Here is a 27,517-nt window from a genome sequence, read left to right as displayed (position 1 = left end):
CGCCCACTCACCACCTTGCCCCGCCCACTCCTCCACGTGCTCCGCCCACTCATCACCTTGCCCCGCACACTACCCCCGTGTGCCTCGCCCACTTCGCCCCCCCGCTCTGTTCCCAGACCCCAGTGGCCCCTCCCAGTTGTAAACCCCGCCCCAGCCCCGCCTTCTTTAGATCAGTGCCCGGCCCCGCCCCCCTGCGCCCAACGTGCGAACGCGGGGCCGGGTGAGAGCGGCAGCGGAGTCGCCGTCAACTTGTGGAGGAAGTGGAAGGGTTCCTGCTCCCTGCGCTCCACGCGGAGACTCGGACTCTCCCTTCTCTTGCTCTCCCTCGCTCTGTCGCTCTCTCGTGCCCGGGAGGGTGGGTGACACGGAGCGGGCAGCATGGCCAGGTGAGCGGCGGGGGGTGGTGGGTGGGGGGAGAGATGAGTGGCCGTGAGGGAATGAATGGGAAGGGTGAGTGGAGGAGAGATTAAGTGGCCGTGAGTGAATGAATGAATGGGGATATGAGGTGAGTGGGGTGGGCAGGATAGGTGAGCAAGTTGGAGTACTGCCCTGTAGACTGGGAGGTAGAGATGATTGGTCTTGGTTTGAGATGAGAGTGGATTGGCGCTTCGGCTGTGAAGTGGGGAGATGATGAGTGAGTTGGTGAGTGGAGATGTGAATAATGAGATGAGCCGAGAGATGGTTGGGGAGTTGAGTGGAGAGGTGAACGGGGAGATGAGTGAAGAGTTGGGTTCAGTGGTGAGTCGGCTGAGTATAGAGGTTAGTGTAGAGATAAGTGTGGTAAGTGAAATGTGAATGGCATGAGTGGAGGATGGAGTTGCTGGATGGGTGTGGTGTGGCGAGGGTGCGGAGTGGTGAGAGGGGTGTCCAGCGGGGTGATTGTGAGCGGTCCGTTCATTTTAAGTTTAAGCCGGAGTTCGTGGTGTTCGTACCAGTGGCACGTGCTAGCGTCACACAAATATGTTCAGTAAGGACTTGCCGTTATTGCATTGCATACATGAGGGCGTCACGGTGGGGAGATGTTAACTACCGCGCCTGGTATGAGAAGGTCTTGGGTTCGATCTCGACCCCGATGCCTGCTGTATGTATATTTGGAATTCTCCCCGTGTCTACAGTACTATCCCCGTGGCTACCGAACTCTCCCCGTGGCTACATAACTTTTCATGTGGCCGCGTATAATTTTCTTCGAGTCCTCCGGTTTTCCCCTCCGTAATTTAGAATCAACATGCATTTAGAGTATTTGTCTGATATAAAATTCCACGTGATATGCCACTTTGTTGAGCTATCATTTGTTGCCAGGTAGCTTCTGAAAAGCTCAGTGTTGAAATAAAATGTTTGAAAAAATAGTACTGTAATATATTTTGAAATCCTTGCAAAAAATATTTGCCAACACCAGCTACGCGTGGATGAAAATAACTACGCTCTGCACTCATGTGCGGGCATATATGTTTTTTTCTGTACTTGACCAGATTGGTTCACTAAATTGTGGTTGCAATGCTTCCTTAACTGAGCTTGGGAGTGTGCATTGCCCTGCTCATCTGGGGAGTGGGCAGGCGATTGGGCAGGGGAATGGGCAGGCGAGTGGCAGGGGTGTTGGCAGGAGAGTTGTCAGGTGAGTGGGCAAGGGAGTCGGCAGGGGCGTGCGTGGACATGCGAGTGGGTAGGCGAGTGGGCAGGGTTAGTGGGCACGGGCGTGGGCAGGTGAGTGGGCAGGGGCGTGGGCAGGTGAGTTGCCAGGCGAGTGGGCAGGGTTAGTGGGCACGGGCGTGGGCAGGGTTAGTGGGCAGGGGCGTGGGCAGGTGAGTGGGCAGGGCCGTGAGCAGGGGAGTGGGCAAGGGAGTGGGCAGGGGCGTGCGCGGACATGCGGGTGGGTAGGCGAGTGGGCAGGGGAGTGGGCAGGGGAGTGGGCAGGGGAGTGGGCAGGGTGAGTGGGCAAGGTGAGTGGGTATGGAAGTGGGCAAGGGAGTATGCAAGCGAATGGGCAGGCGAGTGGGCAGGGGAGTGGGTAGGTTGAGTGGGCAATCGAGTGGGAAGGGTAGTGGGCAGGGGAGTGGGCAGGGGCGTGGGCAGGTGAGTGGGCAGGTGAGTTGGCAAGGGAGTAGGCAGGGGCGTGGGCAGGTAAGTGGATATGGTGAGTGGGCAGGGGAGTGGGCAGGGGAGTTGGTAGGGGACAGGCCAGTGAGCAGAGAAGTGGGCAAAGGAGTGGGCAGGGGAGTAGGCAGGCGAGTGGGCAGCAGAGCGGGCAGGGGAGTGGGCAGGCGAGTGTACAGGGGAGTGGACAAGAGAGTGGACAGGGGTGTGGGCAGGTAAGTGGATAGGGGAGTGGGTAGGGGAAGTTAGGACGTGAGCGGGCAGGAGTACATGCGATTGATCTCTCTGCTTTGCACACTCTAAGTTATATAAATGGGTTTTTGTTGTATGTGATGCGTTGCTTTAGCCTTGTATTTTGTCCTAGTTGTACCGTTTGATGCACGACTTTTCCATTCGTAACTTGACCGTGTACAGTTGTTTTTGGATGGGTTTGTTCGTGTTTTTTTGTTGCTGGAACCAGGTTTCCATGGTGTAACCAGGTCCTCATAAAAATTAGCATCTATTGCCCAATGGGTTTTACCTCTGCCAATATAAATCTAATAAAACCTAGGCGATTGGGCAAGGGAGTGGGCAGGGGAGTGGGCAAGTGAGTGGGCAGGGGACTGGGCAAGTGAGTGGGCAGGGGAGTGGGGAGGGGAGCGCGTACGGGGATGAGCAGGGGAGTAGGCAAGTGAGTGGGCAGGTGAACGGGCAGGTTAGTGGGTACGAGAGTGAGCAAGTGAGTGAGTAAGGGAGTGGACAGGGGAGTGGGCAGGGGAGTGAGCAGTCATTGTGGTGGGTGGTTGTTTTCCAGCTCGGCCTTCTTCCTGGCCAGCACGAGCAATGGCTGAGGTTGAGTTTGTGGGCCTCATTGTCCCTGAACCCAGACCAGTGGCTGGTGGCAGTCACAGAATGTGTGAAGATTTCCCATAGTTTCCTACCCAGGTCAGTGTGAAGTATATTTAGACCAAAATAATTCAACTGAAGCATGTATTTCACTTGGGGAGTGGGCGGAACAATAGTTAGCGTACTGTTTTATTAACCTGTTGACCTGATTTAAATTCCCGACCATTGCTAATGTAATTGGCAAGCAATATTTGAACCAGTGCTCCCCCCGCCCGCCTTTTCACCAAACTGCATTGACCAGCTTGGTGAAGTATGAACAAACAATCCCCATGCCCAATGCTGCATGAAGAGGCCTTCATCCAGTAGTTCATTGGCACAAGGCTGTAAGAATTACAATTTGTTTTATATATCACGTGTAATTATGTAATTTATCAACCCAAACATTATACATGAGTCTTAAGACTTTCCGATGGCTGGTTATTTTGTTTTAATACCTGGGGCGGCAAACCTAGGTGATATATTAGGGGTATATACCCGTCATCACTTTTCGCAGACAGAACTTGGTCACAACATGAAACAAATTGAATCTCTTTGGTTGGTTTGCTACAATTTGTTAACACCTGGTTTAACATAAATGGTCTAGGCAGGTCTGTTGCACCAAAGTAGTTTCCTTTCTGCAAACAGGGCTTTGAGTTTTATGTGAATGTCATAAACATTGAAAATGTTATCTCTTTTATTGACTACACAACACAATGACCCCACTAAAGATGGTGTCACATTCGGTGACATTGGTTTGTGGTCTAGCCCATGGACTGTGGCCTGAGTTCTTCATTTTAATCGGAGCAGCAAACGCGACAGTCTAGTACTATGAGGTTTCACGAATGCTTTGTGCTTCCTGTTTCCTGGCAGATTGATCTACCTTGAAGTGTGCATGCCGTGCTTCCTGGGCGAACAGTGTAGCAAACAGCTCTCACCCTTTGCTTGTGATGCTCAGATATCTGTTAGTCCTTTTCCAATTTTCTGCAAGAGTCGTATCACTCTCACGCTGTGTTGTCGGATACGACAGTATCTAGGCTGAAGTGTATGATGCATTGAAAACACATGACAAGAATGGCATGCATATAATGGGCTTTTCCCTTTCTACACTGAGAGGATATTAATTTCACATCCATCCCGTCCCCTATGTAAATGTGTGGGAGGATTCAGTAGTCGACAATTGAGCCCATAATGTAGTGTATTGTGTATACATATGCTTTTGTTACGAGTAATTGCTAATGCAAGTAAGCTTACTATGCAATGGTCCCTAACAAAGCACCGCAGTTGTAAATCATCAGAGAGTGACCCTTAGTAATGCACGCTCACTGACCGCATGGGAGACCCTTTTTACATTGACAAATCGTGTTTTGTCACCTGTCTCACCTCTGGAACTACGCATCCACTCTCCAAAATGCCACTCGTCAGTGTCGAGATCAAGGGTAAGGCCACGGCCATGTGTTCAAGATGATCGGACCAATTCTGACCCTTCGGTACAGAGTCTCCATATTCGTCCCTGGGTCTCCCCTCGCAAGAGACATTCCTGTCAGTGCGCTGTGTCACCTGGTCACGGATGAAGTTCACGTGTGAGACCTGGCGTTGGACCACATGTCCAACCATCGCTAGGCCACGTCGATGCGGGACAGCCTGCAGTGCCCGCGGTCCCCGCGCGTGTGGGGGTGAGGCGTGGCGCCGTCGTTCCCGGCGTGAGCGTGCGAGCCCCATGCGGCGCATGCGTCAAACGAGTTCGCAACGGAGGGTTTTTCAGGCATGGAACCAGGAACTCCCCCCCCACCTCCCTCACCCCTCACCCCCCCTCGCTCGTCCAGTTCTCCATCCCCGAGTGTCTGCCACGATTCAGGGTCGCAATGCAATTCAATGATCGACACTTATTTGGTGTAATTTCTATCTTGACATGTGTTGTATCCCATTATTTTCTGTCTCGCTTGTGTGCCGTTTGCGAGTTATTCGACTTAAAGTAACATTGTCGTTTACAGTAATTGCCCAAATCCAAAATACAGCTATCCCTCGATTTCTTAAATCGAAATGGCTTTTCCCATTAATTTAATAATACAAATTAGGGATGTGATTCAGACAGTCATTCCAACTCTACTCCTAACATAAAAATATACACCAATATCACTCTTCAAAATATAAAAATAATAGTCACAAAGAAGATATATTAAAACGATTGAATAATAGTTAATGAAAAATTACACAAATTTTCTCTTTCAGTGAACTCACCAAAAGATGTGATGCATGTTGCAATGCCTGGAAAGGTGTTGTGGAGGCGTCACTTTTGCACTGCAAGGGCACCGTGACGCTGTCGCGGCCTCCCGGGTAGCTTCTTGTTTGATGATCTCGTGGCGCGTGGCTGCAGTGAAATTTCTTTAACACGGAAATTGGATTTCGTTCGTCAAAAAAGTGTCCATAATTTAGCCATTTCGCAAATGCGAAATTTCGTCAACCGAACGTTCGTAGATCGAAGGATACCTGTAGTTGATTCTCACATGACGCACAATCCGTTGCATGTATCCTGAGTGTAAGAATTTATTTTGAATCATTAACCATTTTATCGTTGCATGCCGGTCACTTTTATAACGGCACCCATGACCTCACCGTCAGAAACAAACCACCAGATTACCGCACGCAAGAAAGATTCAATGTGGCTCAGCTCCCGTATGGAATTGGACCCAAGCGTGTGTGTTTGTAAGGCACGCGGCACGAGCCACCGGGCTTGGTAAAGCTGTGCACGACGGGGAATCCAAATTCCGAGTGCTTACTATGAATAACACATTTGTGTAAATTATATTTTATTCAACTTGTTTATCCAGGAAAGTGTCAATAAGTCACCAGTGACTTGTTCAGGAGGGTCTTGCCATGTTTTCGCAGTGGAGTGCAATGTTGCTGCGGCGCAATCACAATTTATTTACTTGCAAGTAATATTTTGCCAGAACCAATTTTATAGTGTGGTTTATTTTTTTTTAGCTGTGGTAGGAAATGAAAAACGTGATTGTAATTTCTAATTATATCGAAAGCAGAAGAGGATGCGTTGTATTGTGCACAGTAACGGTGATGCAGCGGGACACGTATTGAACCCGTTTAATTTTTGTAAATGTTGAAAATTACGATTTCTTTTCGAATAAAAACTCCTCAAAATCACGTAACGGTGCCGTGTTGAGTCGTTCGCTGCCATGTTGCCCACGACGGCTCACAATGCACTCACTGCGTTAGCAGCGACCGTCCTCACGTTCTCATTCATCGATGTCAGATCCAGAGAATACAAATCTTTGAAGGAATGGACAAAAATCTCTGGGTTTAATTTAAACTATGCAAAACTCTCGAAAATTACAAACACAGTGCTGTACCATATGTATACACCAATATCACGAAAGCTTCAAATCAAGAGTGCTCTACCAGTTTATCATCTAGCCAGCCATGAATCAAGGCATTGTTAACAACATTTCTCTTAATTTTGGCCAAAACGCCTGAAAATAATAATGTTTCAAATGTAACTGTGCATCTAAAACAAACCTCTTTCAAGACCACCCCTTTGATTGTCTCTCTTCTGTTTTTTGCTTTTAAAGTTCATCACCGAAATGTCTGGGCGTCGATGTGAAACCTCTGATCTGGTATCGCTGCCCTCATTGCATACCATGCCTGGTGGTGCGTGTGGTACAGCCTGTGTAGATGAAAGGACCCCGTGGGAAAGCGGTCGTATGTATTAACTCAGATGCGACTGACATTAATTGAAATGATGAAAGTTCCCGGTTCAATGGAAGCGTAGAGTTAAAACAATGGCATAGATTTTTTTTTATGAAATAACCTGCACGTCGCTGTAACGGAAAATGATGCTTTACAATTTTCGAATGCTGGAGTGTGAGTTTGCTGGCCCATGAGTGTAGATTATCTGGTGCATTTTCTTAACAAAATACTCATGCAAACCATTCCATATAACAATGAATAGTCATGTATATTGGCCTCAAGATACAATAATGGGATGGTCTATTAGATGCGCATTTGTAAACAATTTGAATAATGACATAGATTAGCGAACAACTAAGAGGCATCAATGTGTAAACATACTTCGATTATAAACGCCCGACGTTCCATTTGTTCGGTCAAATAAATTATAAGAGCCTTTCAGAAGGGCCGAATCAAAAAGTGAAATAAAGTGGACCCCGTCCATAGATGTGGGGGTAAAAGGTTGATCCAACGGGTTTACAACAATTTTCGAACCCCCCCCAAAAAGAGTATTTCTACATACAATAGAGTAAGTAGTATCTGCACACATTTGGGGGGGGTGGTGGGGGGAGAAGACATCAGTGGGGGCGATGCGCGAGGTGCATTGCGCCGAGAAGCCCTCCACGGGAGCTAGAATAAGAAGGCCACAGGTCACCGAAATTCTAGTTTATAAAATCCTCTCGGTGTGAAATGAGAATCTGGAAAGAATTATTGATCGATAACATGAAAATGTGACCTTGACTTGGGCGCTGTATTTACCTATAATAATGATACATTTACATGTATTAATTACAAGTAGCTTCTTGCAATGTCACTCTTTAGTCAATCGACTGCTGGATGAAGGCCTCCCCATCCCATGTCCGTCATGGGGGTTATTGGGCCCACACTTCACCACGCTGGTAAATGTGTGGAGGAGGTGGCAAGGACGGGTTGAGATATCGCTCACCACTAACGAGAGCCGTGGCCGGGAATTGAACTCGGCGCGCTGTGCTCTAACCACTGCGGCCACGCCGCATTCCAATCTCATAGCTTGGCGTCGAGTCTGATTAAACAGCCACAAACGTTTGTTGGAGAGATTGTCCACACGTTATAGAGCAGTGGTGCTTAACCTTTACTGCGACCTGCACCAATTTGGTTCTCAATCGTAAAAAAAGTATAATCTTAATAAACACATAGGTTTGATTAAACAAAGTAGTTGTACGTACGTGCCCATGCTTGATTTGTCTTTTTGATTATTTACCTTCTAAAAAAATATGATCATGTCTCGCACCCCCAGAAAGGACATCTCGCCCCCCCCCCCCAGGGGGAGCGTGCACCCCAAGTTAAGAAGAGCCATTGCTGTAGAGTGTCTGTGTCTGTGGAGGGCTTTTGATTGGGAGGACCGTTGCACGGTTTCTGCCGGGAGGGGTGGGGAGCTTGTCCTCATCAGTGGTGCCTGGACCCATGGCAGGGTGTCGAATGCTTCTTCACGGAATGTTCTCTTTTCACGTTGATTGAGAACTGTGCAGCTGAAGTGAATCTGAAGGAATTCCAATATGTACGTATGTATGGCTGGCTGAAATCCTGGGAGTATGTTAGTTTAATGGACATAGTTAAACGCTGCTGCTGCTTTTACTGTTGGGGACTGCAGAGCTCAACTTGAGAGTAATTGATTAGTCTGGTCTTTGTCTTGCAGAGGAGCCTTCCATGTTCTTTATAGCAATGCGTTAGTGTTGGCTGTCGTTATGGGGCGGCAGGGTCGCGCAGTGGCAACACTCGTGCCTCATGGCAAAAAGGGCCTGGGTTCAATTCCTGATTTTAGTGCCTTTCTGTGTAGAATGTCTACATTTTCCCACCGTTCTGTATAACTTTCCTCAAGTATTCTCTGCTTTCCTCAGCGTTGATAAAACAACAACACAATGTAGATGGCATTGGCCAAAACCCAAGAAAGCCTCACCGAGTCTTGAGACTTTTTTCAGGAGTGTCCTGTCAGGTTTTCACAGGTAATTTTTCAACATTGGGCTTGTTTTTGGCCATTACCAGTCAGATGTTGTTGTTTTTTTTGCGAGGAGAGGAGAAAACTGGAGAACTCGCAATAATCCCATGTAGAAGAGAACACACTGTCACCCGAGTCAGGAATCAAAGCCAGGCCCTACTTTGCTGAGACACGAGGGTCACCACTGTGCCACTCTGGGATGAGGACAACATTGTTGGTGCTGCCGTTTCTCAATAAGTTAAACATATATATGGGGTATTTTCCAGTCTAGACAGCTGTCAGGGAGGAACAGAAGAGAGGGAAAGCTGCAGAGACAAAAGAGTGAACATGCATGCGTGCACAATTTATAGTGTTCGGCGGCGGAACGTTTATTCACTGCAAACGTAAACAGCAGGCCCCGATGTTATTCCAGCTATGTCCCAGAAGCACACAAAAAAACTTCCAGAGATAATACATCACCTATGTCATTGGGTTAATAAACATGCTCCCTTGAATTAAATACACAGTCCTTGCCACGTTAGGTACAAGCGCGTGATGAGCGAGGCTTCCAGGTTGAATGTTTACCGCGCGTGTAATGCGGTAAGATCGTGAATGAAAGTGCCTGTTACAGAAATAATAGTTGTGCAGGGCTCGCCGCTGTGGTGTGTCCTTCGTAGCCCGTGTGACACTGCACACATGTCCCAGCTTTGCTTTTGCAGAGAACCCATTGCAGTTTGTTTTTTATTCCTCCTGGTTTCAGCTGGCAGGTTCTATTTGTTGTTACTGTTGAGTGTAGTGTGTTACTGCTTTCCCATGCCTTCAGGTTTTTTGGGTGTCTGAGTTTTTGGGTCTCTGTTTGAGTCTGTGTGAGTCTCTGTGTGAGTCTGTGGGTCTCCGTTGTGAGTCTGTGTGGGTCTCTGTATGAGTCTGGATCTTTGTATGAGTCTGTGTGGGTCTCTGTGTGAGTCTCTGTGTGAATCTCTATTGTGAGTGGGTGGCGGGGAGTGGTAGTGTAGCAGTTAGCACTTCACTACAAAGCCGGCAACCCGACGTGAATTCCCGTTCACGGCCAACACTAGTGACGATTATCTGAACTACTCCTGGGCCTCCCCTAGTTCGACTCAGCCTAAAATGGGTACCCGGTGCGGTGTGTAAACATGAGCACTGGGGAGACAACAGCGGTCAGGCGTGGTGCTCGCAAAAATTATGTTAAGGCTATGAGAGTGATTTTTTGTATTTGTATGGGGGATGCCTCTGGGATTTCCCCATTGCTGCACACAATGTTCGCACTCCAGGGAATTCAACCCAATTGTCTTATACATTAATTTGATTGTAGATTCGAGTGCTGCTGTTGTGCTTTCTGCAGATGCACGCAGCTGACCGATGCTGATCGTTTCTCATTGCAGGTGGTTGCTGTTGCGGATAGCGGTGCTGGCGCTATTGTCGACGGCTCGCACACAGCACAGTAAGTCTGCGCGAGAGGAAAGGGTTTTTTTGCAGAATGCAGCTTCGTTTGTCGTCAAAACCAAATTGCGGTGCTTCTCGCGCCTTGTCAACGCGCGTACGCATCAGTCGCCCTGAAGGATGGCAGTACGGCGGTGTTTGTGAGAAGGTTTGACAAGGATCCCCACCGAGGCACTTGCGCGAGTTATCAAGGCATGAGATTAAAACGTCGAACGTTAACGTTGCGCACATTTAGGCGCGGTGATTTTGTTAGGAACGATTCAAGCCGTGGAGACGTTTGCGCCGGAGGTGTCGATTGCTGGTAAGCCGAATTCCCCCTTTCCCTTCTCATGATGTTTTTATTATTACACGCTTTCTAACACATTCCTGCGGAGGGAGCTGGTAAGAACGTTGGGTTGCTCGGTCAATGGCCAGGGTCAACGGCGGCGTGGTGTATTCCGCAAATATGCCCGACTGTGAGGGTGGGCACAAGCCGGCGTGAGTAGGTTAAACGTTGAGTTTTATAAGGGCACCACGGGGTGACCAGCTCCTCCTCACCCAGACCCACCCCTCCCACCCCCCACCCAGCCCCACCCTCCACACCCAGCCCCACCCTCCACACCCAGCCCCTCCCCACCCAGCCCCTCCCCACCCAGCCCCACCCAGCCCCTCCCCACCCAGCCCCACCCTCCCCAACCAGCCCCTCCCCACCCCACCCTCCGCACCCAGCCCCACCCCTCCCACTTTTGCATGCACGACGTACGGACGGACACAATAATCCCCTATGAGCTGGTGGAACCGTGAGGTTCCTACCAGTATTAACTCACTCTGTTGTATCCTCGAATCTTGTAACTCAATTTTAACCCACTTCCCAATGTGGTATCAACTGCAAACTTGGTATACTTATGTCATATTGATGACGATACTATCATTAAGCATTTATATATATTTTAAACAATCTTTTTTATATGTTATGTTTCGGCTTGGGTCTAATTTTCCACACTCAACTAACTTTGGCTGTAAATCACCACGGTCCCTTATGCTGTGGCAAGCCTCGGGGCCACTTCATGGAGTCGTGAAGTTCTTCCATTACTCGTACAGTACATTTCATTAAAGCGTGTTTAAATTTTTTTTTTTTATTACTGATTCCTGTGTCGTGGTCAAATATTGCAATCAAAATTTAGTCCACTTCCTGTTGTCCAATCGATTTTCACATTTTGCACATTTACTCAGACCCGGTGAAAACGCATGCCTGTATGAAAATCGGCATCAATGAATCAATTAATTCGCTACTTTAAAGCAATTAACATTTTGTATGGACGTCTTATTATTTATATATATATTTGTGCAGGTAAAAAACGCTGCGGTCACTAAACTGTGGAATCGCCTGCTCCCTGTGAATGATTTACGAAAGTAATCAATTCAAGTAAGTGTCGATGTGGGAGCAGGCGCCACATCATTGACGTACTTCTCGACCGTGAGTTAAACGAAGTTGTCAATAAAACCGTTGTTTAAAAAAAAACATTTGTTTAAGGATTTTATTGTTGTTGTTGATGGAACCTCGGCGTCGCGGCGAGGTTTACTTTCGTCTTCTGGTCGACGTCGTCGTCGTAGCCGTCCCGCTGGGGGCTCTTCTTGACCTCCCGTACCTTTAAAAAGGCCCACGCCGGGTGAGGCTCTACTCCTCCTTGTGCCCGTGAGGGCCGGCAAAGTTACCGTGGCTCGAGGTGACGCCCGCGCTGCTTCTGCCGCTATTCAATATGCAGTGGAGAAACAGTTGTGTAAAAATGTGTTCATGATCAGTACCTGCATGTGGATGATACTTGTTTACTGTTGAATAGCTGCCGTGCTATTTGGCTCTGCGCTGTACTTGGGAAGGTGGCACTATGAGCAGAGGTTCTGTGTTCAAGGCGATCGCAATACTGATTGTTACCATCGCCAGCGGTGCTTGAACACTCTGCTTCACAATAGCACCTCCGATTATTCCAGTTGGCAACGTACGGTGGGGAAAATAAGTTCAGTATCAGAAGATGTATTTCTACTGGAGCAATCTGATGCGCTATAAAGCTCTTTTTCATATATGTACAGTCGGGGCGGGTCAGAACGTACCAACAACAAGCAATACAAAGACATGATAGGAGTGCAAAGTATAGGAAAAGTAAACAAATCACTTCTACAAAGTCTACAAATAAAACTAAACTATTTTTTTTATCATTCCAGGCAAAGCTCACGAAGTTATTAGCTTACTTTTCAGAAGCGACCTTGCCACAAATGATAGCTCAAAGAAGTGGCTTATTAAATGAAAATGTATAATAATCATCATCAGCATCATCACACTGGTGTGATGATAATTGTGGTGACTTCATAGGGCTCAAAGGAAGGAAGACGTCACGCAGCTACAGACAAAATGAACTCTGTAGCTCAGCAAAGTCTTCCTGCTTGCGTAGAAACGGTGAGGCCCAGTGAGCTCCTTAGCTTTTTTCAGAAGCGACCTGGCCACAAATGGTAGCCCAACGAAGTGGCTTATCACCAAATACTCTAAACGCGTGATGTTAATTCTAAACATGGAGGGGAAAAACCGGAGGACCCGGAGGAACATCCACGCGACCAGGTTCACGGTTCAAAACGGGCATGCCACCCTGGTTGTTATTCCTGTGGTGGGGCTCAACGTCAGATGCGTGTCGGCTGCTTCACAGTGGACGATAAAGATCCCATGAGGTCATTAGAAATGAGCAATAATAATTGGCATTTGCAAGGTGAATTTCATCTGTAGATCCCACCAATGTGCCGCCGTGTATGGAAAGCAGCAAATAAACAATCTGCAGGGTAAACGGCCAGAACTAGGGGGTAAAGGTCAGTTTAACGAAGTGAGTTTTCAAGACAGACTTAAATAGAGCTAACGACTTTTATTGTCTGATTAGCAAAGGCAAAGCATTGTTCCAAAGATTGGGAGCTGCACTTGCAAAAGCCCCATCACCCCAGGGAACAAAGCCTTGACCTTGGAGTCCTTAGAAGAAGGCCATCCGAAGACATCAGGGACCACGCTGTCCGTTGTGTGCTGGCATCGTGGTCCAGGTTTTCCAAATTCGAAAAAGAATACCTGAAAATTGCTGAATTGGGATTGCACAGAGAGCAGCATCGCCCCCTGCTATGGAACTACTGCAGGTTGTCTGTGAAACGCAGTGGGGCCTTCGTGAGAGCCCTTGCTGACCTCGTCATAAACCATCATCACGCGGTCATCCTCGCAGCAGCAGCGGCTTTTGGCTAGCCATCGAACAAAGACGGTCATTGCATCGCGTGCTGTACCTTCCGATATGAGGAAGCCACTGGAGCTATGCACTTTTAAATATAGATTGAAAACTCGTTTCTTCAGAACTGATTTTTGGTTTTGAGTTTGTTGTCCTTCCCCCGTACCTCCGATAAGCATGGTTGGCTACATACGGTGCGAAAGAAGTTCAACGTACATACATAAGAACGGCGCAAATATATAACGTACTGCATTAATGTTTTTATTATTATTAAAAACTCCAAGCTCAGTAGCTCCAAATTTAACATGGAAATGAAGTGGCTCAGCGCTTCTAATCAGCCAAGGTTGTTGCTATACAGCTGCTTAGGGGGGCAGCCCGTTGGTGCTGCTAGTGGCAAGGGGACTGGTCTGCCGCAGGCGACCCGATTAGGCGCTGCGTGTTCCCCACCGGCCTTTGCAGCCCCCCATTTCAGCGAGATATATTTACTACGCTCCGTGATTTTGAACGCATTTGCTTGTTGGAAATGTAACTTCCACGCATACCTGTTACGGGATGGGTAATTCGTTTGTTGACAAGCACGAAGGGAGAGGAGAGGGGTCTTTGCCAAACGCGCTGATAATTTATTTTATTTCATGAACGTCGCATGCGACGACTGTGTGCGTAAAATATGCGTATGTATGTACGTTTAACTCCTTTTGCACCGTGCGTAGCCAACAGTGTTAATTGAAGGTACGGGGGAAGAACAAACTAAACACAAAAAAGCAGTTCTAAATAAATGGTAGATCATGCTGAATGCCCAAAACCGCTTAGATTAAAATATTACGTCTCTTTGAGAATGTAAGTTTACCCTCATACATGTGTTTCAGGGCAACAGTATTGGCATTATTCTCGTGATTAGCGTTCTTTAAAAGTGATTAAAGACCCTGAAAATTAAGAGCCTAAAAAAGTATGCCGTCTCAGGCGTGCGCCGGAAATTCCACAAATGTGACTCCGGGGATCGTGTCGCCGTGGGGCCGGCCGACTTCGCCGTGCGGTTTGGGTGGAGCTCCCATGACGTAAAACTCAGCAGCCGTTAAATACCCGTCAGGGGTGGTGGGGGGGGTAATGGGAATTAATGAATGCTCCACGGTGGCTAGTAGATGTTAACTACCTCGCCTGGTATACAGGAGGACGTGGGATCCATTCCGATCCTGACGCCTGCTATATATTTGGAGTTTGCGTGTCTCTCTCCCTGTGGTCACGTGGATTTTTCTCCGGGTCCTCTGGTTTTTCCCTCCACGTTTAGAATCAACATCACGCGTTTAGAGTATTTGGCTGCTCTAAATTTACACACGATGAGGCACTTCGTTGAGCTGTCATTTGTGGCCAAGTCAATTCTGAAAAAGAGCTATATAGCTCAGAGGGCCTTACCTGGTAAAATAAAAGTAGTTTATAATTTGTATTTTAAATAGTTTTTATCGATCCTACGTGTTGTATATTGCGACCTCTCTATCATGCAACGAAACGTCTCAGAGCGCAGAGCCCCCTCTTGGTAGCTAGTCCCTGTGCGGTACAAGGTCACTCAACACCTGCTTTGCGATGGGCGCTAGCCTGACATTTTATGTATTTTCGTATTTTCGTTTTGGGGGAGAATGGCGTGTGGGAAGAAACTTGAGTGTCCAGAAATAAATCCCTGCATGTGATTGGGATATCACTTGGACATCTGCAGAGTGGATTCAAGAATCAATTTGCGGTATCACCATCTCCTGCCCTCTTAGCGGGCCAAAGCTACAACCACTGGTATTGCCAGGTAGTCTCCCATCCAGATTTATCCGGTTTAACTCTCGAGATCTGACGAGAGTGGACGCATCCAATTTGACTAGGTCGTAAACTGAAGGAGAAGGTTTTGCTCTTTTGGAAACTTGGCCCCAACAGCAGCGTGCAACAGAGCGACAGAAATACTGCAGCACCGAAACACAGTCTCGATTTAGGACGGCATGCGTGTCTGACCTCGACTTATGCTCGTGATTGATGCGCGGCCAACAGAGCGCACCACTCCAGCCTCCGCTCCAGACCTGCTTCACAAACCACAGCATTGCACACTCTGTGCCACGCTTGAATGAAGGTATGCAACAAGAGAGACCCATTGAATAAGTTGTTCAATGACTAGACTGAGACCATAGACGTTTCCTTTTAATTACCGTGTGGTTTTAAAATTGGCCGTCTCGTAGAAAAAAATAAATGACAAAGCACAGGTGCATCTATGTAATTTCTTGCTCACATCACTGCTGGCAGAAGGGCCTCCACTAGACGGCGCTCTAGAGAGCCCATCTCGGATGTTTTTGGCCTACTCTGTTATGCAGGCCAGGCGTCTTGGATGAGGTAGGAGTACCCACACTTAACCCCACCATACGCAACCTGCCGATCGACAAACTGGTGAACCAAGTCACAGATGCTGGGTAGACATCGGTTGGGGCGTTTCAGAAACGTGCGCCGTTGTTTCAGCTGCCGCACTGGGAGATGGAATCGAACCGGCGAACTCTGGATTGCGGGTCCAGTGTGCTGGCCATTACACTGCTGTGACAGCAGTATCCCTCTCATAGGTATTATACTTGTAAGAACCTCCTGGTTACACCAGCCCACAGGGGATTATTGTGTCCGTCCGTCCGTCGTGGATCCAAAAATGAGAGGGGTGGGGCTGGGTAGAGAGGGGAGGGTGGGGAGGGGCTGGGTGGGGAGGGTGGGGAGGGGAGGGTGGGGAGGGGCTGGGTGGGGAGGGGAGGGTGGGGAGGGGCTGGGTGGGGAGGGTGGGACTGGGTGGGAGGGGAGGGGCTGGTCACCCCGTGATACCCTTATAAAACTCAACGTTTAACCTACTCACGCCGGCTTGTGCCCGCCATCACAGTCGGCCACATTTGCGGAATACACCACGCCGCCGTTGACCCTGGCCATTGACCGAGCAACCCAACGTTCCTACCAACTCCCTCCGCAGGAATTTGTTCTTTGTTTGCGGTGAATATGGCGTGCTCTGCCACAGCTGTGTGCCACCACATGGGTTTATCTATTGCTTATATATGATCTTATTGGTTCTGGGTTAAACATATTCAAAGTGAAAGTTATAATTTGTAAAATGGATTACGATGCTCTAAGGGTCGCATTATTTGACACAATACATTTCTGAATTCATTTCACTTTCAGTGGGAATTAATAAATCGAATGATAATTCAGCATTTAGTACGATTGGCACTTAATTTCACAGACGACATTAGTCTTCCAGTAGTAGGGGGCAGTGATTGCTATGTGTAATCCCAATTGAGTAATTTTACGGTCAACATAATTTTTTTTAAAATATGGACCGTGACGCCAGCACACGATGACCAACTCGTTTGGAATGACATCGGGGGAGGGGCTTGCGGCACCTAATGCAATTAATATGCCCGCAGTGTTAACCCGAGCGGCCTGCCGGAATTCGAACCACGAACCACTGCAACAGCGCATGCACGTACGCATGCACGCTGAACTTATTTTCGCACCGCTGTACGTAGCCAACCGCGCTGATCGGAGGTGCGGGGGAACGCGCTGCCCTCTCGTTGTCAACGCCGAATGGCCGTTGTGAGGGGCGGCGAGTGAGAGGGGCCCGCTCCCCTTCCCGCCGTCGGAGCGGCGGGAGGACAAAGCGGTCGAGGAAGGGGAAGAGCGGCCGCTCGTACAGCGCCCGCTTTGTGCTCAGAGCAGCGGCGAAACCGCCGAGCGGGTTTCGGACAGTTACGTTTTTTTTACGCGGTAATTTTTGGCGTTTGGAAAAAAGGAAAAAGACATCGTCAAATGTCGGAATGTTTGCTGTTTTAAAGCGTGAACTGCGTATGAAACCTCAACGTTGCAGTTAAAAGAGATGCAGCGGCGTTTAGCGCAGAGTGTGTACCGCATCCGTACGTGTGAAAACAGTGGGATCTATGAAGCTCAATGAAGACAGTTGCCTTTTGTACTAAAATACAGTCTTGTTTGAATGTGGTATACAGTATCACGGTTGACTGCACCCAGTATTTTAATGTCAAAGCTCATTACTCTGGATACAAAAGCAGGGGTTGAACAGTTCCGCATTGATTTATTTTCTTGAAATTCCAAATTAGGCGGCCTTTTGTAGTGTCCTTTTCGCACAGACTTCTGAAGACGCTTTGCTTGGCACACTTTTCCCCATTGTATCGTCGTCCGTCTTTAAAGGGCGGAGGGCCAACACGCGTGTCACGCTCGCTGTCATCGGGCACCGCGCGGTGGGGGAACGTCCGTCTGTGTCGCTTTGACCACGTGCGAGGGAGAGGATCACCTCCATGTTTGGTGACTCGCCAGCGAGCAAACAATCTACAGAAACGGGCACGGTCCGTTGAGTTCACTTGACCCCGTAACTCCTTGCCGTGTGGCCTGGCCGTCACGTGTTTGACCGTGGAAGGATGCGGAAAATGCGCACCAGCCACAAAGGGAAATCATACCTGTAAATGACGAGCAAAAACGAATAATATAACAGGCTGGAAATGCGTGAGTTTCAAACAACACACAGATATGTGTAGAAAGTACAAGGCCGTTGTGCCTACATGCCCACGAATGATAAATAAAGTCAACCTTGGCAACACTTGGCAATGTTGCTACGTGTAACCCAGCTTGAGTATATTTATTAAATAAAGCATTGCATCCCAATGCAGGTACATTTTCAGCACTGGACAATAGACGTTACACTGGGTGTTTTTAGCTGTTGGAGGAAACTGGAGAACCCAGAGGAATCCCATGCAGAGCAGGGAGAGCGAGAACATACAATCTCTGCACAGTAATCAACCTGAGTTGGGATGTCAAACCCAGGACCTTGTTGCTGTGAGGCACGAGTGTTCACCACCGCGCCACCACCCTGCCACCCCAAACGCAGTCTCGAGATCTAAACTGCACGTGCGTGCGAACTCAGTCAATCTTTATTTTACGTGCCAATATCGCCCTCAATAAAGTGGGCATCGGTGCACATTACAGCGGAACGGGAATGGTACAGGGGGCACAGGGGTACAGGAATTAAAAAAAAGAAACCCGTCACGCTCTCAGCAGCTAACACCGACTGAGCAGAGTAAATTGCAACCGCGCGCAAAATGAAGTGCAACTGTGCGCAACGAATCGCGTAAGAAAGTTAAGTAGTAAATAAAAATGAATGAAAAGTAAAGAGACGGGTTTTTTTATTTTATGTCTGAATAAGTGTGTGTCTTGCACAGAACTGCAGGGATGACGAAGGTTGGCTGCAGATGAGGGGTTATCTTATGCCCCAGGTATGACTTGAGACAGGATGGCGAACAGTATATTTTGGCACAGCTTTTAACTTTCCAGCCACAACAGCATTTTGAAGCATGCCGATCAAAAATTGTCATAGTCATCGCCTGGGAATTCAATTTTTTTTCATTCTGAAACGATTGCCAAAACCTGTATAATGGGGCCGCCGCTTGGATTTTCCACTGTGATGCCCATGTAGGCGGGCGGGTGGGTGGCCTTGCAAGGCAACAGAGGCCTCGCCTGTCACCGGCCGCCACGTGTATCCCATGGAAAATCTCGGCCGGATTCCGCTTGTTCAAAGAGAACTCGCGCCGCAATCTCCGTCGCCAAGCGATGCGTTCGGAGGATCGGGGATAGGGGCGCGCAGGAATGGGCGTAGTGTCAAGTGCGCCGTTCTCATTCGTGGCGGGCGAAACAAGCGAGCGCAATGCCGCCAGCCCGGCATGTGTGGTGAGGAGGGGTGGGGGGGGGGTCCCAGGGCTTGCAGGGTTCAGGTGCAGGGGCCCCCCACTCAGTGGCCCGGATGCGGGCGGCAGGTGGAGCCAAGAGTTTGTCGCATGGAGTGAGCGCCGCTTCGTCGTTCCCGTGCTGGCTGCAACGAAGGTGACCCCCCCCACCCCCCATCGTCCCAGAAGGGGCCACTCTTCCCACAACGGCGCAGTGACCTATGTTTATATTTAAGGAGGCGACGTTTCGGGCAATGTCCCTTCTGGTCGGTTTATGTGTCGTGAAGGAGCGCAATTTGACGAAACGTCGCCTCCGTTATAATGAATTATTTTTCGGGCTACAATGTTAATGATGATGCCTGTTTTGAGCGTTTTGTTATTTGTGTTTGCTGTGCACCCATGTCAACGTGGTATCACCAATTAATTTGTTCACACTTTACACGTTTGCCATTTGGAATTGGTGATGGGCAAACATGTTCATATCTAGTCTCGGTGCGCATTGGCAGTTCTAAAATCTACACGTGTGTCTGTGAAACCCAGCTGCAGTAGTTCCAAGGTTCTGGGAAAGCAGGCGGCTGTCTACTAGAGCTGAACAATTAATCGATTTCAAATCGAAATCGCAATTTGTAACAATGCGATTAGCAAATCGCAAAGGCTGCGTTTTTTGCGATTTGAAAAGTCCTATTACTTTCTTATTGGAATTGTTTTATTTTGTATTATTATTGTTCGATTACATTTTTTTTTTAAATACATGTTGGAAGCAATTCATATCTTTTAAGTTCTCATTCTTGGATTATAATATATGGAGCAGTTCATATTTTGATGGTATCATGTGGTAATTCTCCATCACATGTTTTAAATCTATTACACAGTGAATATTGAACTGAAGCTTGACTTGACCATTTTTAATCGCAAATAAAATGGACATTGCAATATCTGTCAGAAAAATCGCAATTAGATATTTTCCCCAAATCGTTCAGCCCTACCCATCTACTTGATCATGCACTCACAAACAGCGCCGGGCCACTCTCGCAAACGAGCACGGGCCCTGGCTGCTACGATCTGTTCACATCGTTTGGCACTCACTACTCACGTTATCACAAATTACCAGAGATTAAAAACGAAAGCGGCAATTCTGCAGTGCTGAGCGGCCATACATCTCTTTTTTTGGTTTGCGCGGAGTGAAGACGTGCAGCTAAAGCCATGCAGATTCTCTGCTCTTGTTTGTTTTACCCGAGGTCATGTTAGACTGCATGTGGTTGTTATGCCATGTTCGTTGGCTATGATTAAGAGATGCAGATAGGCCTTCCCTTTGCACGCATATGCTTTTAAACAAGCAGGCACACACACAGAGTGTATGCTTGTGGTTGTGTGCCTCCTCTCGCATCTGCTCCACGACACACATGGGCAGTAGGCACACCGCTGTGCACCCTCACCCACGCACGTGTACACAACCACTCCGGTACTCAAACACCCATTCCTTCGCTTGGAATACAATATCATCATTTGGCGTCGTCGTTGCGGAGAATATAAGCGACAACAGATGATCAGGCAAAACGTCCCCCTAATATATTATAAATTCGTCTGTCCACGTAAAAAATTACTAATGTATGTTTTTATACAACCCATCAGCGCCACGACCTTCTGGGAGTGCTTCATTTCTGCAGCGTTGATTCGGTACCGTACAAGCAAACTCTGGGACGGTTTCGACACGCAGCGTCTCATCAACAGTCAGGCTCACTGTATATTGAAACCGGTCCAGAGATGGCTTGTATTGAATCAACGCCGCTGGAATTATGCATTCCCAGAAGGCTGTGGGGCTGATGGTTGTGTAAAACATTTTTTTTACATGAAGAGGCTGATATATGAAAAATATGTGTTTTCTGCTTAGATTACAATGCTTGGTGCCCAGTGTGGAAGTGTCATGTAATAAATACTTTTATTTTTTGTGGACGGACAGACATGGGAAGGAGGCGTATTTTGTTGGTTGTCTGCTTATTTTTCTTTTTGTATTATTTATACGTTTAATGCGCTTGTGTGTGGCCAATGTAAAGGTAATGCATTCACGTGGCAGAACTGAGGATTAGCTCGCTCTTTTTGCCAAGTCATCGAAACGAGATAACATGTTCGGACTCTTCAGCTGCAAACATCTGAACAACAGGTGATAAACCGATGAGTCACTGGCCTGAGTGTGCATCACCAACGTACCCTTAGGCTTTTGCTCAGACTCTTGTTGTCAGCAGCAAACAAAATTAATACTCTGTAAACGACGTGCCTGGATTGCCATGTTAAAGGATTTTCACACGAGCGAGCGACATTTTGCCGTAACAGCTTCTGGACTAGGGTGCCCTCACCTGCAGGGAGGCTGCTGTCTGCATCCATGAGCCCTCTTTATCTGCAGCTCTTATCCATGGCTGCAGGGTCCAGCTGAACTGAGCCTCATTCCGTTGTCCACCCATTTAGCCTTTCTCGTTGTCGGCAAATTGGTGGATGAGAGTAAGTCTGTGCGGTGGACTCACAGGCTTTATGATCCTAATGGGCCTGCTCATTTCTTCTATTATATAAGATCCCGGCGTTCCATTTGTCCATTTATCGGTCAACAAAATTTATTAAAATGATGGTTCCCGGTTCAATGGAAGCATGGAATTAAAACAATGGGATACATTTTATGAAATAACCTGCATGTCGCTGTAACGGAAAATGATGATTTACAATTGGCGAATGCTGGAGTATAAGTTTGCTGGCACATGAGTGTAGATTATCGGGTGCATTTTCTTAACATAAAATACTCATGCAAACCATTCCTGCGTATAACAGAAGAACTAGTCATATATATCGGCCTCAAGATACAATAATGGTATAAATGATGCGCATTTGTAAACAATTAGAACGATAACAAAGATTTTCGAACAGCTAAGAGGCATCAAAGTGTCAACACACGTATTCTATTATAAACGTGCTGTGATCCATTTGTCCGTTTGACTGTCAACTAACTTATAAGAACTTTTCAGAATGCTTGAATCAAAAAGTGAAAGAAAGTGGACCCCACGCCAGATGTGGGGGTAAAAAGTTAATCCAACAGGTTTACAAAAATTGTAGACCCCCCCAAACATTTTTTTTTACTCCCCCCCCCCCCCTACATTTTTTATTAATTTTTTGTTCATTTTTTTTCATTTTGTAGGCATATTTGCCTACACACCCTAAATACAATAGAGTCCAGATTTATGTTATAGGCAGGAGCTAGAATAAAGTGGCCATAAACACAGAAATTTGTCTGACAATGCAGACATCAGCCTGGCCCATATTTGTCTCGTGTGTGCCAGCCTTTGTGGCAGATGAAGAAAGCGTGAACATTTCCTGTTATCCATGGGTCCAGTTAATTCAAAGCATTCGCGGACCTGAGGTCATATTGATGACAGCGAGCCGCGTTTATTTGGTCCACAGAGTTGCTCCATACAAACAGAACAGCCCTGCACTCACCGCAAGCTCTCAATTGCAGGCCTCCAGCATACGCGTAAATGCATGCTTACATAGCTGAATGATTTAAATTGGTTGTTATGACTGTGTAATAGGAGTTGAAAAAAAATAGTGATGGAGACACCTAATTGTTACCTTACAACTGATGCCTCTTACTCCTCTGCAATTTCTGCTATACTCAGCCTTGGATGTTTTCTGCCGACACAAATTCATTGCAGTTCTGATAACGCAGCTGTCGCGGAGTTTTTTGCGTTGCGATGTGGCTTCCCCGTGTGCCCTGGCAACACAGACATCACATCCAGGGGGAATCAGAACTACCGTTCATCTTGACATCTGTCTGAGTCACGTAGTGGACACGTGTAATGTGGTGTTGGAGCATCCCTATTAATGGACTTTGTAAGAAAATAAATACAAAGCAAAATTCTCTGTGAACAGCATTTGATCTTGGTACAGAATATCATTCTGCTTCCTGGGGAGACTGGGCAAGGTCACCTGGGTGCTGGCTCTGATGACCTCCACCCAAGCTGAATACCACAGCAAAGTTCCCGGGTCTTCTTCTTCTTCTTAGTCAAGTTATTGCAGTTTTGTAGTAAATATGGCCGTTAAAACATCACTCAGCTCACCAGTCCCACGGGAACACATGGGGAGCGATAAGAGTTCTGCTGTCCGCAAAGAAGTTCGTTATCCAACTCAAGTGATAATTGTTCAAGGGGAAGCAAACACAACCCTGTGCCGTTATAATCGTGCACTTATTAAACCCGGTCATCGAGACACTGCGACAGTGTCTTTGAACCCCCTCCTTCCTTATCTCATGACTACAAAATGGACTGTAAACACAGCGGGGCAAATGATTTACAGCGTGAGAATGAGGAGGTGCACTCGAGGTACTGGCAAGAGACAAGGTGCTAAAAATGCCAGATCTGTCTGTGTCGTTGGCTTCGAGGGATTGGAGGTGAAGTGAATCCAAATTGGCACGGCTGTCGGTCGGTGTGAGTAATGTTATCATCTCAGTGGTGGGTATTTTGCCCAGTTTTAACTCTGCGCGTTGCCAAACCAGAACATGACACTAGAGTTCATTGTGCGGCATTTGTGTTCCTTGATTCTGTTGCCAAGCGACCTTTACCTGTTTCCTCCGAATCTTAAATCCTTGTGGGTGTCGCGCTCAACAACATGCGAGCGTCGGATGGGATCTTTAACATTACATCATAAAGGGCAGAATGGAGTACGGGTATTGGATTGTGTACCACGTGAATTGTGTACCAACGCAGGTTGGGAGGGTGGCCCCGTGGTAGCGCTTGTGACTTGAAGCAAGATAAGGCCTGGGTTTGATTCCCGACCCGGCACCTTTGTGCGTGGAGTGTGTACGTTCTCTCTCCCCATGTTCTGCATGGGTTTCCTCTGAGTTCTCGGGCTTCCTCGCATAGCAACACAACAAATCAAACAATGTAACTAGAATTGGCCATAACATCCCACTTTTGAAAAACGACCGACAAACTTCTCAATCGGGATTACTCACAGCAGCAACATCGCTCCCTACTGCAAAACCTTGGCAGGACCCCCCCCTGAAAGAGACACCTTGAGACTGAAGTGATGCTTGCCTGGGCAACGAAGGGCTAAAATTGTTAATAATATCAATGCTGTTATAGTAGGCAGCTATTTTAATACAAAGCTTTATGCGTACAGTACAGTATAGAGCACTGCATCTTGTCGTCCCTCTCGATGCACGCGATGCCAGGTCACTATCTCTGATGGACGTTGTCAAAGGTGTCGTGCTAGCTCATGGGCTCAGCATTTGGCTGCGAGTGCTCGGATGATTTAAATGTGGCCGATCTGACCCCATCGTGGCTAAACATTAGCGGCGAACTCAACGAAGTTTGTTGACGCAGGGGCACAGAGGTGCAGCAGCCTCAACGACACAGGCAGCGGTAATTTAAGAGCCACACGCGCCCACGCGTTGCTCCCTTCCACCCGGCCATCTGGACAGTCGGGTAGAAGATGCCGTCCTTTTCACTTTGGCTGTGGGTTCGGCCGAATACCGAAAATGATTAACTTGGCCAGTCCAAAAAGTGTAATTCATTGCACTCGTCACGATAACCATTGTAGATTACAATTACGTTGGATGTTATCGTTGTGTGTCACGAGCCCTGTGCCGTATAGCAGATCTATGGCATGGGAGACATTAACCAGAGACCCCTGATGTATGGCCTGATTATCTTATCCTATATAGATGTATATAGTGCCTAAATTCCCAGGGGCCGTGCAACAAATATAAAATTGTACATGAGTTGATAAAGAGTGGTTTGGTTATTAAAAGTGGTGGTGTAGTTATTGTGATAGTTCGAAGAGGTGTGAGAGGTTAAGGAGGGTTGGGGTATGGTTAGGAGTAGCGATAGGGGTAGTGATAGTGATAGGGGTAGTGTTAGGGGTAGTGGTAGTGATAGGGGTTGGGGTAGGCATGGTCGTAGCTGGGGGGTGAGGGCAAGGGAGTAGCAGTAGCAGTAGGATGGGCTAGGGGAGGAGAGAAGGGCCTTAAGGAAGGCTAGTGAAGATGATTTTTTTTTATGTTAGTTACTGCTGGAGCCAGGCTTGTTCCTGTTTCAACACTCCACGCCTCCAATGGTCGACCATCAACCGAATCGGGACCGGGCACGGCCGATGCGGCCACCCGATGCATGAATGGCGCGTCGAAGATTCAACGGCCTGCGAGTAGTGCGGCCACGAATCCCAAACCATCGACCGCATCGTAAACACTCCGCCGCTGCTGCCGTCTTCACTCCTTCCAGGCGGGGAATGGACGAGGTCCACTCTGCTTCTGAACAGACAAATGAGTGGATAACAAATCTTCTGCTATTAATCGATACGAAATAAAAAGACAGCTGGAGCGTGGAGGAACGGCTGGCTAATGAGCAGAATATTTAAAAAGGCTCGCTTGAGCGACGTTCGGGCCAATACATTTCCGTAACCGCTACGTTTCTGTAGAGCTACCGCTGAGGGCATTGCATCTGTTGTGGGCCAGAGGAACGAACTCGGAACACATCGAGAGAACGCGCCGCAGCTCTGTCACCACCATTCTCTCTCTCCCTCCACTCCCGCGCACGAGAGGGAGTGGATGATCCTCCACGATCACTCGTGGGCCGTCTTTCCCGAGCCCGAGCGCACAGATTGTGGCCATTCTCAACACATTCCTCATGCAAACCTGCCCAGGAGAAAAACGTGGCAAGAAACGCAAACGGAAAAGTTGAGGCTACATTTTCATGTTTTGATAATGTTAAATGTTACGTGGTTCAATCCCCTCCCATGAATGTAACAACATCTGGCCTGCATTGACTTTAAGTCGTACTTCTTTTCTGCTTGTCGGGGGGTGGGGGAGGAGGTATTATTTAGTAAATTCCTATAGTGTTCAGTTTTTTTTTCCTATTGAAATATGATAGTGTGCTAGATAAGCACGAGTTTGGCAGAATGGATCTAAAAGCTGGTACAGCCGTGGTGCACTCGTCCTGCACTGCCAATGCGAACAAAACCTGCTGGCTGCCTTAGATCTGTTAAAATTCCTCAGCCCTTTTTTTGCCATCGTAACTAACATTGTCACGTATCACACGAAGAAGACGAAGTACGATTATCGAAAAAGCGAACACGAGCAGTCAGGTACAGGCGTGGGTCTCAGGCAATGTGATCAACGTCCTTTTGTCCTTTGAGAAAAATGTTTGCCAAGTTAGTTTTGGCATACTCTGTGGTTGGTAAAATAAGAACTACTTCTTCGGCTATCCATCACGAACGACGATGACTGCAGAGACCAGCTAGCAGCAGCATTTCCCTGCGCGCCGGTGGGATAAGAGGCACCAGCCCCTTGGGCAGAAGCATTGGCCGCATTGTGGCCAAGAGTGGCAGCTCGTCTGCTGAATGGGATTTGTGTTGTGCCATTGCTGCTGCTGGTGTTGATGCTGATAGGTTTTTTTTTCTCCCCTTTTTTCTTCAACTCTTGACCTAGTCGGCCACAGCAGCCACTTCTCCACTGCTTACGACGAAATGAGTACCACCTGGTGAGGAGTGCGCATTGTTCATCCCATGGGAATGTGGAATTCCCACCGCTGGCTCAACGGAGATGAGAGCCGCCCCCAGCGATCGTTTGAGGAAAGAGAGAACTTGACGTGACCAGACCTGTCACGAGGTCCTCGTGTGCGCATCCTTGCAATTCAGTCTGCCGTTCATTGCAAATGCAGCAGTCCCTTGGTTAACGTTTTTAATCCGTTCCGCGGAAACTACTGTTAACCAAAATAACTGGACATAGAATTCGCTTAAACGTTGATAAAATAAGTAACAATCACTGAGTCTGCAAGAGAGCTGTTTCCACTGCCAAAACAGAGAACATAATGTTAAACAAAACCAGTTGAGGTCTTAACGCTCATAAATGGGCATCGCTGATTGGCTGAGGCATGCTCAGCCCACTTACGATTGGATGAAATTGGTACCCGCGTGCATAACGTAAACATACCATTACATCAACATTTTAACGTTAATCGAAACCATGGGGGTCACTATGGGATGCACAAACGTGAACCGATGTCACTGTTAACCGAGGGACCACCGTATGAGAGAATCCACGACGAGCAACGACGTGTGTGCGCGTGTCTTGGTGCAAGCTCCATCTACCCGCGAGTCCCTTCCACCATGAGATGACACTGAGACGCGCAAAGGGGAAGCACACCAGGCTGATTGATGTGCCGGTAGCGCCGTGGAGTCTGGCATGGCCAATGGCTCTGCGGCCGGAGATGGCTCGCGCAGAAAACCTGAAGTATTCTGGGGGAAAATATGAAACATGACGGGGGGTTTGTAAAGCCATGCAAAGGTGGCGTTCTCTTCCTGACGGCTGTAGGAGACGAGGCTTTGCCTGTTACGTGTGCAGATGCACGCGTGTAAACGCGACTTTGTTGCTATTTGCCATCAACCTTGGTACCCATTCTATCTGTTCTTTCATC

The 27,517-nt window shown here is 47.8% G+C and overlaps 1 protein-coding gene across 1 annotated transcript in view; it reads left to right on the top strand.

Annotated features, from left to right (window-relative positions):
* The first annotated feature begins 218 nt into the window (after nucleotides 1–218).
* Nucleotides 219–27,517, top strand: part of LOC144944131 (uncharacterized) — a 290,632-nt gene continuing 263,333 nt past the window's right edge. The window contains exons 1-2 of the mRNA XM_078872236.1: nucleotides 219–386; nucleotides 10,054–10,112. Of these exons, the coding sequence (XP_078728362.1) occupies nucleotides 379–386; nucleotides 10,054–10,112 (67 nt within the window). The 5' untranslated portion in view covers nucleotides 219–378. The remainder of the gene's footprint in view (nucleotides 387–10,053; nucleotides 10,113–27,517) is intronic.

Source organism: Lampetra fluviatilis, chromosome 2 (assembly GCF_964198595.1).
Source record: "Lampetra fluviatilis chromosome 2, kcLamFluv1.1, whole genome shotgun sequence".
In the NCBI taxonomy this organism is placed as follows: domain Eukaryota; kingdom Metazoa; phylum Chordata; class Hyperoartia; order Petromyzontiformes; family Petromyzontidae; genus Lampetra; species Lampetra fluviatilis.
Note: the sequence above shows the minus strand (reverse complement) of the source record. Positions and strands in the feature narration are given on the sequence as shown.